Raw genomic sequence first — 16,322 nt, 5'->3', positions numbered from 1 at the left:
CCCTCGAGTACCTCGGTCCGGAGTGGGCCAGGCACCGGGGATGGGGAAGCCGCCGGGCGCAAGGGGCGGTGCGTCCCGAGGCAGAGCTCCCCGCCGGACCCCGCTGGGCGTCGGAGGCGCTGCTGTTGAGCCTACTGAGACCGAGGCTAGCGTCTTGGACTGCACGCCGCTCCCGCTCGGGCCAAATTCCTGGCATAGTTTTCCCACGCGGCCCGGCTCACCTGGGGGTCCCCGGAACCCAGGCAGTGGGCAGAGGTCGCGAAAGAGCGGCTCCGCCCCTCCGCGACGGCCCCGCCTCCCGACTCGCTCCACCGCCCTGGACCGAGGCTGTTCCCGGAATCCTCGCCGCCGCGCGGGCCTGGGATGCTTCCTCCGCTCCCCGGCCCCCCCACCCCCACCCCGCGCGGCAGCTCGGGCTCTGAACGGCACGGGGCAGAGCCGCCCGGCCACCTGCTGCCAACCTGTGGGACCGGGGGCACAGAAAAACCTCTGGGCGCCCGCAGCTGGAGGCTGGGGTCTCCGCTGCCTCCTGCTCCCGCGAGAGCCACCCCACCCGACCCCAAGGAGGGGCGGAGCCTCTCCCCAGTCCCTCCGGGACAAGCTATTTTTAGGTCCGTTGCGGAAGCGGGAAGGAGGGAATGCCACGTTTAATCCTTCAGGAAAATCCAGGATCCTAGTGAGTGGCTCCCAGGCCTTGCTGAGAAGCAGGGACTCTCTCCCGTCTACACACACACACACACATACACACACACACACACACAGCCCCCTACACCCCACCCGGTACAGTCGCCTGACCTGCTGAATGCTGGGGTCCACCAGTACCAAAGTAAAGGGACCTTCTTGTTTTCTGATGGAGAAGGAAATGGCAATCCACTCCAGTATTCTTGGCTGGAGAATCCCATGGACAGAGGAGCCTGGGAAGGGGGCTGCAGTCCATGGGGTCGCAAAGAGTCGGACACGACTGAAGCGACTTAGCACGCACGCAGCCACTTGGTTTCTGATCCGAACCCATGCTAGTCCTTTGAGGAAATCCCAGGTCTGTTCAGATGGCCACCACTTTCCCCGCAACCCCCAACCATCTGGTCAGCCCCGGGAATCCAGTTGGGAAATCCAGGACCATAAAAAGCTCTTTTTGGGTAACGGTCTTTGACACCTTCCTATAGCCATTTGTTGTTTTACTGAGACTCGGATTTCTGGGTTTGTTCCCCCCCCCCCCCCCTTTAAGCCTTCTTCCCACCCCAGCTACTAAGCTGTATGAGGGGATATTCAAAACAAAACTGCATGGGGAAAAGTATTGGCAATAATGTGGAGAAATTAGAACCCCTGTACACTGCTGTGAAAGTGTAAAGTGGCATAGCCATTGTGGAAAAGAAAATGATGACTTCTCAAAAAATTAAACACGGAGTTACCATACGATTCAGCAATTCTACTTATGTGTATATACACTAAAGAATTAAAAGCAGAGACTCAAAAAGATATTTGTACACCCATGTTCATAAAAACATTATTCACAATAGCTAAAAGGTGGAAATAACCGGAGTGTCCATTAACGAACAGAAAACAAAATGTTATATATACATTCATATATGCACACACACACATATATATAAGTCCTTAAAAAGGAATGAAATTCTGATACATGCTAACACGAGTGAATCATGAAAACATTATGCTAAATGAAATGTCAGGCACAAAAGGACATAGATGATATGATTCCATTTATATAATGTACCTAGAATAGTCAAATTCATAGAAACAGAAAGTAGTATGGTGATTGCCAGGGCTAGGGGAAGGAAGGAATGGAAATTATTGTCTAATGGATACAACAGTCCACAGTTGGAGTGCCCTCTGCCGTCAACTGCTGGCATCACACTTTGGAAGCCAGCTGGGTTCCAGATCTCAATTTTTGAAAGGGCTTCTGGTGTGTGGGGGACAGGTCTCCCAGGGCTGGGCTGCTGACCATTGATGGTCCCAGCAGTGATTTGAGGTCAAAGGTGTACTGTTGGGTTCTCACTGTATCAATGTATATAGACAGGCATATAGTTAGAAGGACATTTTACATAAAAACCTGGTTTACTAGTTTCTTCTTGAAAACTTTGAGAATCTGGCACCAAAAAGCCTGCACTCACATATCAAGAACTGGCTGGAACTGAGGGGGAACCTCTTACCTACTCTCTAACCCATTCCCTGAAAAAGATTACTTTGAAGAAGTCTGTGCGCTTAGAGAAAAACCTCTTTTCTCAGGAAAACTCTCTCCTCTATTGCAGAATGAGATGCAGGATCAGTTTAACCAGGACCCACTCTCTGAGTCTAGAAACAAACACTAGTTGGGGCGGGCTGAGACAGATTGAAAAAAAAAGTGCAACAAAATAATAAAATGTTTGTGTCCATGATATACAAAGACCAGTTAAAAATCAATAAGAAATAGAAAAGCAATCCCATAGAAAAGTGAACAAAAGATTAGGCAAGTCATAGAATAAGAAAACATACCAGTTAAACATATGAAACTCAACTTCACCAAAAGTAAAATAACTAGATACATTTTTAAACAATCATATTGACTAAAATTAAGTAGAATGTTGGCACTGGCGAAGGATGGGGAAATGAGAAATTTCAAACAGCCTTTTTGAAAACAATTTGACAGCACATACCAAATTTTAAAGTCTTCAAAATGTGGTAATCAGAACTACAGTACCATTTGTATGATTAAAATTAGAATCATCTTAAATGTCCACCAGTTGGGTTTTAAGTAAATAGATTATGATATATCCTACAATAAAACACTCTGCAGCCCTTATGAAGAATATATTTTGTTAATGAAAAAAGGTGTCCAAGACATATGCAGTGTTAAATTAAAAAACAACTAACATAATACTATGTATTATATGAATCCATTTATGTTTTTTAATTATACATATAAGAAATTCAGGGGTGATATTCAAAATATTTAACCATTATGCTCACACAGTCATTAGCCCTCTGGGGCAAGTCTTCACACGTTAGTTGCTGCATCATGGAGATCCTGGAGAGAAGAGTTAGGGCAGATAAGCTGATAGTGGGGGATACTGGGAAGACTATGGCCAAAACTACTTACAAATAGCATGGACATATATTCAGAGAAAAGTGAGAGACATACCAAACTTGACAGTAGTACAAGAGGGACTTTCATCTTTTATTCCATGCAATCTTATCATTTGAAATTCTAAGAATGAGTGTCAGGTTTGAAAAAAGAAAAGTTAACATGGGGGAAACACTGCTGCTGCTGCTGCTAAGTTGCTTCAGTTGTGTCCAACTCTGTGCAACCCCATAGATGGCAGCCCACCAGGCTCCCCCGTCCCTGGGATTCTCCAGCCAAGAACACTGGAATGGGTTGCCATTTCCTTCTCCACCGCATGAAAGTGAAAAATGAAAGTGAAGTTGCTCAGTCGTGTCCGACCCTCAGCGACCCCATGCACTGCAGCCTTCCAGGCTCCTCCGTCCATAGGATTTTCCAGGCAAGAGCACTGGAGTGGGGTGCCATTGCCTTCGCATGACCTAATTTCAAACTGTATCATGATGTAAACGTGTGGCATATGTTCACCAAAGGCCAGAAGGAACCCAGGGTCATCTGGAATCCACATTTCTGATGGCTCATTACTCTTTTTATTTTGCCCAGTACCCTCCTCACCACCATGTTTTCTTTCCAGCTTTATTGAGAAGTAATTGTTATTTATCACTCTATAAGTTTCAGGTATACAGCATGGTTTACATATATTGTGAAATGACAACCACAGTGGTTTCAACTAAAATCCGTCTTCTCATATAGATACAATAAAAAGAAAAAAGGAAACAATGTTTCTCCTTGTGATGCAAACTCCAGTATTTACTCTCTTAACATCTTTCCTGTGTTTTACACAGCAGTGTTAGCTGTAATCATCACGTTGTACGTTACATCTCTAGTACTTATTTTTTAATTACATACCTTTTAGTCTATGCATTTTTCCCATCGCTGCCAAGTTTTGAAATATTCTTTTCCACTAAACAAACTGCATTTATTAAGTAATACATTATTAATTTCTGCCTGACGTGTTATCAATCAAAAACATCTTGCTGCCAGGTAAAACTCTCTATAACCGTCGAATTATCAGTATTGCTACAGTGAATTCATATAATCACAGCCCAGCATAAAGAAATGTAACATTCAGCTTGACCTATTTGATCCCATCATATAAAACAGTTCATATATTTTTGAAATATTGAAAATATTTCTAATCAAACTTTTCAAAACCCTAGTGATTGGGAACATTAGTCATGCATTTGCCATGCATTCTCCAGATGCGGAAATTAGGTTCAGTGTGTGACCCTGCTCCACCCTCAAACGGCTAGTGCTAGGAGACACGCCTATGGAGACACGCAGGTGAGCTGAAACCCAGCAGGGACTTTGGGGACACTGGTCAGAGGACCGCCACAGTGAGTAGCAGCAAGTCTCAAAGTCTCACTCTAGCATCAGACTGGACCTAAGAATCCAGAGCAGTTAGCTGGGAATAAACAAAGCTAGGGCAGGAGACATGACTTGTGATTATTTTTTAGCAGGACAGTCAGAGCAGTGATTCTCAAAGAGGGAAATATCAGAATGAAAGGGGATGGGTAGATGTAGTTTGAAAAGCATCATCACTTCATATCTGGAGAAAAACATAAATTTATGCTTTCCTTAAAAGCAAACTATCAAAACAATTTTCTAGAAAATCTTGATTGATGACTATTTGTGGAAGAAATATTAATTCTCATACCTCCTAGGAAGAGGAAGTAAATTTTTATGTGACTGTAGAAGGGGAAGCTGTTTTTAAAATTTGAGTGAGTGATTTGCTTTTTTAAGACAACTGGAGTAGAAAAGGGAATAGCAGGCACCCTAAGGAGCAGAGGAGACTATCCCAGAGGGGATATGGCCAGTCATTAGATTTAAGTACTGGGGACCTCCAATGGACTGAATGTGATCCCCCCAAAATTCATATGTTGAAATCCTACTACCTCAAAGTGATCATATTAGGAAGTGGGACCTTTGGGAGGTAATTGGGTCATGAGGGCAGAACACTCATGGATGGGATTAGTTCCCTTATAAAAGGGACCCCAGAGATCTCGCTTGCCTCTTTCCACCATGCGAGGATTTAACAAGAAATCTGCTATCTGCCACTTGGAAGAGGATCTTTAATAGAGCTCAGCCACGCTGGCACCCTGATCTTGGGCTTCCCAGCATCCAGAACTGTGACAAATACATTTGTGTTGTTTAACCACTCCGTCTATAGTACTTTGTTATTGCAGTCCAAGCTGACTTAGGACCTTGTCTGCTTGATCCAGCTGAATCTTCAGCATCTACATCAGTGCTTGGCACACAGAGAGACAGAATTAATATTACTGACTGAATGCTTTAATGAGTATCAAATTAAAGGGTAGGAATCAAGCCTCTTTTTTCCCCAGCCAATTCTCTAACACAGCTGTCCTCAACCTATATGTCACCAAGGACAGATTTTATGGAAGACGATTCTTCCTTGAACCAGGGGTTGGGGGGAGGGGGATGGTTTCAGAAGATTCAAGTGTACTTCAATCTAATTTCACCAATGATTTGACAGGAGATACCTGTCCACAGCCCAGAGTTTGGGGACCCCTGCTCTATCAGATTCTGTAATTAATTTTACAGAAGTAAATTTAATGCTCTATCGGACTCTATAATTAATCTTACAGAAGTATATTTAACATGTAGTAAAACTGTCAGCCACCTATCATAACACCCACTTTTCTTCCTCCTTAAATGTCCCAGCCTCTCTTGCAGCTACATACTGGTCACTGAGATGTAAGGTTAAATGTTATATGGTAAGTTGCAGGAAGCATTTATAAAATAAGGAAAGTGCACCTTTCCTCTTTCCTTCATCCTGCTGCCTGAAACGCAGAAATGATGGGCTGGAGACCATATGAACCATGGGCTGTGGATGCTAAGGATGGTAAGCAGAAAGATCCAAGAAGCCAGGGTCCCTGATGACTGCAGTGACCATACCCACCCTGATCTGCCTACCTTCAGACTACTTTTACATGAGAGACAAACTTCTATATTTTATATACCAATGGTCTTCGGGATTTCTATTGTAGACACAGTCCACCCATCCCAACTGACAAGCGGGGCCTGCAATTCCGCCACTGCCTGCAGGGAGCAGTAAGCGGGGGCTCGCGAGAGGTTTCATCTCGCTCTGTTGCGGAGCTCAGCCTCCTTCAGCACCAGTACGGGTTTCACTTCCACATACCACAGGTCAGCGCTGTCAGTGCTCGGTCTTCTGAGGACCTGATGAGGTTTCAATTTGAGGACAACATGACACTGTGTCCATGCAGATAGGAACAGTTTTCTCAGGACACGCCCCAGGAGGTCCCATGGGGAGAAAACGGTGAGGGAAAAGTGAAGTGAGGGAAGGAGGGGAGAAACTTCTTGTGAGCAACTGACTGCTGGGAGTTGAAGGTTGGTGGTGGTTGGGGGGAGTCCATCTTCAGAGGACCCAGGAAAGGAAGATCTTGACATGGAAAAGTGTAGGTTTCTAGCCCGTGGTATGTGCAATGTATACTGTGTCCAGTGTCATTCTTTAGTATGGAGTCTAGTTTTCCTTGCATTGTTTACTGAGGGGATTGCACTTGCCCGGCTGTATGTTCTTGACCCTTTGGCTATAAATAAACTGACCACATCCATGTAGGTTTATTTCTGGGCTCTCTATTCTGGTCCTCTGGCCTGTGGGTCTGTCTTTGACCTCACAATTGTTCTGGTTACTGCAGCTTCGAAATACAGTTTGAAGTCAAGGAGCAAGATACCTCCAACCTGTTCTCCTTTTTGAGGATAGCTTTGGCTATTCCTGGTCCTTTGTTGTTCCACATAAATATCAGGATTCTTTGCTCTATTTCTGAAAAAAATGCCACTGGAATTTTGGTATAAACTGCTTTCAGTGTGCACATTGCTTTGGGTAGAATGGACATTTTAACAATATTCATCCTTCATGAGCATATGATATCTTTCTGTTTCATTGTATCTTCTTCAGTTTCTTCATCAGTGTCCTAAAGTTTTCAATATGCAGGCCTTTCACATCCTTGGTTAAATTTATTCCTAGGTGTTTTGTTCTTTTTGATGCAAATGTAAATAGAATTGTTTTCTTTTTCTTTCTGATGGTTCATTATTAGTGGTTAGAAATGTAGCTAATTTTTGTGTATTGATTTTGTCGCCTTACTGAATTCATTTTTTAGTTCTAATGGTTTTTTGGTGAAACAACATGGAAAATTGTGACTGTAAGTGATATGTGGATGAGCCTCTGCACTCCAGGGAAGTGGAGATCAGGTGAAAACCTGGCACTCTAGGAAGTGGCTAAATCCGCAGTGTTGCACCAACAGCCCAGCATTGGCTTATTTGTTACCTGGACTCTGCTCCCTAGTCACTGACCCCTCTGGACCTTGAAGAAGGTCCCTGTAAGTCTTGGGACAGTGCTTACGGTAGAGATGTTCCACCAGTGTATTGCTTCCTCTGACCACAGCCTTCCCTTCCTGGTTCATGTGGTTCCACAGATGCAGGGCATAGGAATTGTTGAAGCTCGGTTCCGTATCCCAGACTTCATAGTAGCGCCGCCAGGCTCGAAAAGAGATGGGGTAAAATCTTTGGGGGTGTAGGAAGGAGAAGTTTAAACACTTGAGGTCACTCACCTCCTGGAAGTCTCTGAGTTTGCACCATACTCTCAAAAGCCTTGTCATCAATTCGGGACCCTGGTGGCCCCAAATATTTGGATTATAATTTTCCACAAAGTTTTCCATGCACTGCCACAGGAAAGGGTGGTGGGGGAGGAATCCAAACACCCCATTACTTGAGAACCGAGATTTCTGTGCAGCCAGAAAGTTGTCCTCAGGGATGGGTCTGATGGAGATGACATCTGTGTCCATGTAGACACCGCCATACTTCCAGATGAAGGCCAAGCGGGATGCATCTGAGCTGATATGCAGCCAGAATCTCTCGGTACTGCTGTTGATCTGCAGGAGCAGGTACAAATCAGCCCCCAGAAAGGGGAAAGGGGAGGCCTGGCACAGGTAGCTAAGGAGGAAGCAAGTCGACCTCCCAAAAATCTATTTGCCAAAAGCCCAATGTCGCAAATTTATCAAAATTACCTCCAACCCAAAAAAGTTGCCTTTAAGTGAAAAGTTTACAGCAGTAGTATCAATAGGAAGATTTTTAACAGCTTCTAAAGATTTCATGAAATCGTTTTTTTTATAAAAGCAGTAGAAAGATGAAACCCAGAAGGGATTTCATGAGTCGCTTTCAGCAGGATAGAAATTAACCACAAATATGAAACTGTGAAGAAAGAATTTTTTGTACATCCTAAAAATGCTGAGAACTGATAAAGGAAAAAATGAACTCTGAAACTATAGGACATATTAATATCTATGTTCTTTGAAAAGTTGGTAAAAGAATCTTAAAATCCATACCTTCGTCCACTGATTAATTCATTTAATAACATTCATCAAAGGCCTACTTACCATTCACACAGCTCTAAGCTGCTAAGGATACAAAAGTGAACAAATAGACAAAAATCTTTACTGGCAGAATATAGACAATAAACAAATAAATACATCATATGTTGGGTTTTCATAAGGCTTGGAAAGAAAGTCAGGCAAGGGGGTTATGAAGGGGACAGGATGGAGCACGATCTTCAGTTCAGACAGAACCCTGGATGAAGCGAACGGATGAACTATGTTGGTATCTCTGAGAGGAGGGTTCTAGGTAGAGGAAACAGTAAGTGCAAGGGCCCTGGGGCAGGAACACACTCATGGTGTATAGGAACAGGAAAACCGCAGTGCAGAGTAGTGAAAAGAGAGGGATAGGAAACAAGATCAGAGAAGGGGCAGGGCAGGAGTGAGGGCAGATGCTATGCTGGGGTAGAGACCGAAATGATTTGGAAGGTTTGGAAGAAAGGAGATTTGACCTGAATTAGTCTAAAAAGGGTCACCCTGGCTATGGTATGGAAAATAGATGGGGGCAGGAGCAAAGAGGCAAATTTGGAAGCTGTTGAAATAATCCAGGCAGGAGACGATGACGGTGTAGACCAGGGTGACAATAAAGGAGATGACGGAAGTAGTCAGATTCTGAGCACATGGGAACGATAAAGCTGGTCAGGATTTGCTGATGAATTGGATATGGAGCTGGAGACCGAGGAGTCAAGGACAACTGAAAAATGCTAAAATGTGAGCAGAACAGAAAATGACTTTGAAATGAATAGAAATAAACCATTATAAATTAAATATCCGTGTTCCCAAGTGGAATGCTAAGATTTTGAATACAGAAAGCAAAATAGATTTTTCTAAATTTAAACATGTTGATTAAAAGATTAAACCATGACCCTTGGCTTTTGACAAAATAAACATTTTTTTAAAAAATTCTGCTCTAAAACCAAACAAAAGAAAGTCAGCTAAGACTGCCAAAATCCTCACCTGAACTATTAATAGCATTATATTGTATACAATTGCCAAAAATCTCATGCATAATAATAGCTAAAATTTATCAATAACTGTTATAATTTCTAATCTACACAAATCCTCAAAAATCATAGTACCTGGCTTCCCTGGTGGTCCAGTGGTTAGGAATCTGCCTGCCAGTGCAGGGGACATGGGTTTGATCCCTGGTATGGGAAGATCCCACATGTTGAGGAGCAACTAAGCCTGTGCCCATGTACGCCACTACTGAGCCCATGCACCCTGGAGCCCGTGCTCTACAGCTAGAGAAGCCACTGCCATGATATGCTGGCACACCACAACTAGAGAGCAGCCACCTGCTTGCTGCAACTAGAGAAAGCCCAAGCACAGCAACCAAGACCCATCCCAGCCAAATATAAAAAAAAATAATAATAAATCTTATAGTACCTATATACTACGATTATTCCTGTTTTTCAAGTGAAAAATTGAAAGGAAGGAACAAGAAGTTCAATCCTTTGTCCAAGGTAAGAAAGGCAGAGGTTGGATTTTAACCCAGGCAGTCTAACTCTGGAGGCTCACTTATTTTCAGTAAAAATAACTGAAGTTGATTGTTAGTAAATTGGTGATTATTAATGAACAGACCCAGATATCAGAAGCCACACAGAACCAGGAGGAGGAAGCCTGCCTTGATGTGGACATTGGACTGACATCAAGGTAAAATAAAACTTTCCCTGGAGGTGAGCACCAGAAAGGGGAATCAGATTCTGGTTGCTCATTCCCTCCCCAAGTTCACAGTATTCATCTCTGGGCATCTTCAAGGGCTGCTGCTGCTAAGTCGCTTCAGTCGTGTCCGACTCTGTGCGACCCCATAGACAGCAGCCCACCAGGCTCCGCCATCCTTGGGATTCTCCAGGCAAGAACACTGGAGTGGGTTGCCATTTCCTTCTCCAATGCATGAAAGTGAAAGTGAAGTCACTCAGTCGTGTCCGACTCTTAGTGACCCCATGGACTGCAGCCTACCAGGCTCCACCGTCCATGGAATTTTCCAAGCAAGAGTACTGGAGTGGGGTGCCATTGCCTTCTCCTCTTCAAGGGCTACAGTTGCTCAAATCAGTGCAGTGAGTCCAGTGATCATCAGCAGGTGATGGCGCACTCAGTCATCCTTACAGCTGGCCTCCAGCTATCCTATGGTGGCTAACTGGGGCAGAAAATGCCACTGCCCAGCTCCCCCAAGATGCAAGCATGTCCCCCATCCAGGACACCCCACCCAGTCCCTAGGTGACTGAGAGAGGGTGTGGGACAGAAGTTTTCTCTTTTTTTATACAAATACTGTAGTAGATTGGATAACAGCCACTCAATGGTCCTAATTCCTGAAACCTACAATTACCTCCTTTAGAAAAAGGGTCTTTGCCGATGTGATTAACTTAAGGACCTTGAGCCGAGGAAATTAGCCTGGATTACCATGGGCCGTAAATGCCACCACAAGTGTCCTTTAAAGGGAAAGGTAAAGAGAGATTTCGCACAAAATTACAAAAGTCCTAAGAACCCCAGGAGTTTCTTGATCATCTCTCAATATTACACAATCCTATATAGCTGCACCCACCTGATCTTTCATGAATTATCTATTTAAATCATTTTCTAGTTCAATATTGCCTAATTTCCCCCCCTCAGGTGCAAAAAAAGTTTAACATAGATGGGTTTAAAACTGTCAGTGAAAAATGAGTGGTCTATACACCTAGAAAAGATACAGAAACTCATTCAATTAAGAGTAGTTTCAAGACATCCTAAGAAATAAAATGAAAGTAAAAGGCAGCAGGGTAGAGATAAGCTTAAATCAAGACTCTCCTGTTTCCTTGAATTGGGACTCAACACTATAGAAAGAAGACCAGGCAAGAGTCAAAAGATCTGGGTTCTTGCTTATCTTTGATACCCTGTCTCAGCCTATTTCTGAGCCCTTATCCTCAGTGTGAAAGTGAAGTCGCTCAGTCGTTGCGACCCCATGGACTGTAGCCTACGAGTCTCCTCCATCCATGGAATTCTCCAAGCAAGAGTACTGGAGTGGATTGTTATTCCTTCTCCAGGGGATCTTCCCCACCCATCTATCCTCAGTGTACCCATCTATAAAATGAGTAGGTTGGATCCAATTTCTATGGTCCCTCCCAACACTGGGATTCTGAGGTTCTCTAAACACTTACTTGAGTGTACCATGAAAACAACGGTGTGTCTTCAAACAGGCTTTTCATATCCAAAGGGAAGAGGAAAACGTTGTCAATTGCTGAGAGGAGGGAAAGGGCTGGGGAAGTGGAGTTTGGGGGCAGCTGCATGGAATTGTTGAGCCCTTTCATAAGTAACAGCACAGGCTGCTCAGGGTAAACCTTTGCAGCTGACTCCACAGCACAGGAGACCAGTGGGGTTGGCTCCATTCTCTCCGAGGTTTCTAGGAACACGATGCTGCGCCCACGACCCAGGAGAGCTTCCAGCCCCTGATGGGACTTGTAGGAAGGTAGGTAGCAGATGAGGCAGCTGGGTTTCAGGGTGAACTGGTAGAGGAAGCCACAGGCAAACAGCAGGGTGACCGACAGGGAGAACTGGAGCTTCGTCAGCATGTCCACCCCTCTGTCCTGGCCTGCTCCCTAAAATCAACACTATTCATTAAAAATTATATTCATAAAACTTGATAAGATATAGTACACAAGAAGATAATATATGAATATCACTTTCAAGCTTAGTTTTTTAATTGAAGTATAGTTGATTTATAATATCAGATTACTTTCAGGTGTACAGCAAAGTGATTCAGTATTTTTATAGATTATATGCCAATAAAAATATTACAACGTAATGACTATAATTCCCTTGCAAGACAATATATCCTTGTTGCTTATCAATTTTATATCTAGTGTGGTTCATATTTGTTAATCCCCTCCCCCGTCTCCCCACGACCCCTTCCTTCTACTCTTCGGTCACCACTAGTTTGTTTTCTCTCTCTTTGGGTCTGTTTTAGTGTTGCATGTGCATTCATTTATATTACTTTTTACATTCCCCATGTTAGTGATATCATACAGTATTTGTCTGATTTGTTTCACTAAGCATAATATTCTCTAGGTGCATTGACATTGCTGCAAATGGCAGAATTTCATTATTTTTATGGCTGAGTAATAATTCCATTGTGTGTGTATATATATATATATATCCATTCATTTATTGACCGGCACTTGGGTTGCTTCCATATCTTGCCTGCTGTAAATAGTACTGCTATGTACTTTGGGGTACATGTGTCTTTTCAAATTCATGGTTTTGTTTTCTTTGGCTATATACCAAGGAATAGAATTGCTAGATCATATGGTAATTCTGTTTTTAGTTTTTTGAGGAATCTGCATACTGTTTTCCATAGAGGCTGTACCAATTTACATTTCAACGGACCCTGCATGAGAGTTCTCTATTCTGTACCTCCTCACCAACATTTGTTATTTATAGACTTTTTGATGCTAGCCATTCTGACAGGTGTGAGGTGATATGTCTTTGTGGTTTTTGTTTGCATTTCTTTAATAATAATAAGCTTTGATTTTTAAAATTCTAAATAAAATGTGATCCAATCAAATCCAGCAATGTTCAAAAGAAAGGTGCATTGATTAGGTTTTACCTGAGAAATTTAAGGATGATTTGCAATAGGAAAATAATTAATTAGTAGGAAAACTATTAATGAAATGCATTCTTTTAACAGATTAAAAAAGAAAAACTGTATGATCATTTTAGCTCAATAGACGCTGACAACGAGATAAAATTTGATATCCATTTATGATTTTTTAAAAGCACAAGGAAACTTTCTTAAGCTGACAGTGTCTACCAGAACATATAGCAGTGATTGTGCTTAATATGAAGCATTTGAAACCTCCCCATTAAGACCAGGAATGTAGTATGGATGTCCATTATGAATGTTATTTTCCCCATCATTCTGCTAAGTCTAACCAATGCAATGAAACAAGATAAAAGAATTTCTACTATGAATATTAGAAAGGAAGAGACAAAAATATCACTAGTTGTAGAAAATATGATTGCCTACAGAGAAAATCCAAGACAACTTACCGAAAAACTAATAGAATTAAGAAGAAGCAAACTGAAGGTTAAATCACTTGCCAAGATTACACAGTTAGCAGACCCATGACTTTAACTTGGGTCTACCTGTCCCCAAAACCTAGGCTCTGAGCGGATACCTGCAGCACCTCCCTCTCCTTCAACATAAGCTCTAACTCCAGCCAACACCAGGAGAGCAGACATCTCATTCATTAGCAGTTAGTTTTTTGCTTTACATGTAACTCTTTCAAAAAATACAAATCCAATAAATCAGAGCTTACCTTCTAGCCAGAAACTTGTAGTTGGCCAATACCCGTGGCCTTAGCAGCAGCGACAAGTTTTTTCCTACTGCACTTTCTGATAAATGACCACCTAATCTTCAATTCAACAGTGCCAAGGGAAGTAAATCATTGGCAGAAGATTAATGCTAAACACCAGAACTTCCCAGGAAGCTCCTCCCTTTATTTACTAAGCTGCCCCAAAAACAGAGACTTGCAGATCAAGGGGTTCACATGATTTTTCAGGTGACCCACACACTAATCCTACCTGTTGGTGGGCCTGTCAGGGTGTTACAAGGCACCAATTTCACCTGGGGAAAACTGAATCCATAGTATAGTCTTGGAGCCAATAAAGTGTGCACCCAAGTAGTTTGGCCTCAGTCAAAATCATGGGCAGAGACTTGGGAAATTTCTTCAACACACAACCCTGTTTGTCCAAGCTCTGCAAACAAAAGGTTTTGTTAAAGGAAAAGAAAATCCACCTTCACAAATAGGTAAGTAGTGTACAAACCCCAAGGGCTCCCCACATGGCTCAGTGGTTAAGAATCTGCCTGCCAATGCAGGAGATGCAAGAAATGAGGGTGTGATCCCTGAGCCAGAAAGATCCCCTAAAGGAGGAAATGACAACCCACTCCAGTATTCTTGCCTAAAGAATCCCAAGGACAGAGGAGCCTGGTGGGCTACAGTCCATGGGGTTGCAAGAGTCATGATGAGCAACTGAGCTCACACATGCAAACCCCAGTAGTCCAAGGCCTGGTGATGTGGAACTAGAATTGATTCCCTGATTTCAGTTATGGTGGCTTCAGGAAGGGCTTCCCTGGTGGCTCAGATGGTAAGGAATCTGCCTGCAATGCAGGAGACATTGGTTTGATCCCTGGGTTGGGAAGAACCTCGGGAGTAGGGCATGGCAACCCACTCCAGTATTCTTGCCTGGAGAATCCCCATGGACAGAGGAGCCTGGCAGGCTGCAGTCCATGGGGTCACAAAGAGAAGGGTGCCTTTGCCCAGAGGTCCCTGGGCTTCCTCTCAGTCTCATGAGGTCAGTGTCACCACCCTCCACTGATGTGGTAATCCCCACATTTCCCCAGACAGTGTGACTCTCCTGTGGTCTGCTCCCCATCACCCCTGAAAGGTGTAATTTTATGCGTTCTAAGTTGTTTCAGTCACGTCCAACTTGTTGTGACCCTATGGACTGTAGCCCACCAGGCTCCTCTGTCCATGAGGATTCTCCAGGTAAGAATTCTGGAGTGGGTTGCAATGCCCTCCTCCAGGGGATCTTCCCAACCCAGGGATTGAACCCACGTCTCTTATGTCTACCTACATTGGCAGGTGGGTTCTTTACCACTAGCGCCACCTGGGAAGGCAAACAGGCACGTGTAGTAATCCTCTTTCGAGCTATCCTTTGCTCTATCTTCATCCAGAACCTTCTTTCAGCCATAAATAGGTATCCACTGGATGCTCTGGTATGGACAGAGAGGCTCCCTCCTAAGCAGACTTTGGATCCTGATATAGCAGCTCAAGGAAAGTAAAGCTGTCCCACTCATCGATGGTTTCTTGTTTTCTGTTTGGTTGGCCAAAAAGTTCATTTGGGTTTTTCCATAACATCGTACAGAAAATGAATGAACTTTTATTCAACCCACTATGTGCCCAAGGCTCCCCAGGAGCAGTTCTTTGGGTCTCTACACACCCCTCTTCCTTTTGGAACTGAATTTCTTCTTTGGACCTCGTCAGGTCTAGGGTCAGAGTCCTTGGAATCTTTCCAAAGTTCCCTAGCCCTGGATAGACGGGTTGTTCCTTCCTCATGGAGGGGTGGAGGAAGCAGAGCTCCTGGTCCTCACTCTGGGGTAAAGAAAGGACTCCATTAGTGGGAGTGATGCATTCCTAGTGCCCACATTTCATGGGGATCATGAATCCTGGTGCCTTCTAGCTGTTTTCAAGATAGCCAACACCATCACACAAGTGGTTGAGGTGAGAGCCTGGAAGTAGTTGGTGATCTTTGTCACAGTCACAGGGATGAAAGTGAGCATGAGTGATGCAGTTAAATCTTTTTTTTCTCACTCAAGGAATTTTATTTAATATTGGAAAAGTGTAAACATCAATTCATTACACCTTTACAAGTCTAGTATTCTACCCATCTATTCAGTTTCATTCAGTTCAGACACTCAGTCATGTCCGACTCTGCGACCCCATGAATTGCAGCATGCCAGGCCTCCCTGTCCATCACCAACTCCCAGAGTTCACTCAAACTCATGTCCATTGAGTCGGTGATGCCATCCAGCCATCTCATCCTCTGTCGTCCCCTTCTCCTCCTGCCCCCAATCCCACCCAGCATCAGAGTCTTTTCCAATGAGTCAACTCTTCACATGAGGTGGCCAAAGTACTGGAGTTTCAGCTTTAGCATCAGTCCTTCCAAAGAACACCCAGGACTGATCTCCTTTAGAATGGACTGGTTGGACCTCCTTGCAGTAAACCCATCTATTAGGCTCACATTTTATATATTTTTTAAATTTTTAA

At 43.6% G+C, this 16,322-nt stretch overlaps 2 protein-coding genes across 5 annotated transcripts in view; both read right to left on the bottom strand.

Annotated features, from left to right (window-relative positions):
- DZIP1L (DAZ interacting zinc finger protein 1 like) overlaps window positions 1-344 on the bottom strand; it is a 56,349-nt gene extending 56,005 nt beyond the window's left edge. For 2 of the 4 annotated variants that reach the window (XM_019962018.2, XM_019962027.2), the window contains exon 1: window positions 12-215. The gene's annotated coding sequence lies outside the window, so the exon portion shown is untranslated. The other 2 variants (XM_019962021.2, XM_070794336.1) reach the window with 2 other exon arrangements.
- Window positions 345-1,483: 1,139 nt separating this feature from the next.
- A4GNT (alpha-1,4-N-acetylglucosaminyltransferase) lies at window positions 1,484-13,912 on the bottom strand. Its single transcript, XM_019968035.2, has 3 exons — window positions 13,812-13,912; window positions 11,655-12,092; window positions 1,484-8,022 (listed from the first exon to the last, which is right to left on the bottom strand). The coding sequence occupies exons 2-3, from the start codon at window positions 12,063-12,065 to the stop codon at window positions 7,408-7,410; spliced, it is 1,026 nt and encodes a 341-aa protein (XP_019823594.2). The 5' UTR covers window positions 12,066-12,092; window positions 13,812-13,912; the 3' UTR covers window positions 1,484-7,407.
- Between the last annotated feature and the right edge of the window lie 2,410 nt (window positions 13,913-16,322).

Source organism: Bos indicus, chromosome 1 (assembly GCF_029378745.1).
Source record: "Bos indicus isolate NIAB-ARS_2022 breed Sahiwal x Tharparkar chromosome 1, NIAB-ARS_B.indTharparkar_mat_pri_1.0, whole genome shotgun sequence".
Lineage (NCBI taxonomy): Eukaryota > Metazoa > Chordata > Mammalia > Artiodactyla > Bovidae > Bos > Bos indicus.
This window is presented reverse-complemented; position numbering and strand designations above follow the sequence as displayed.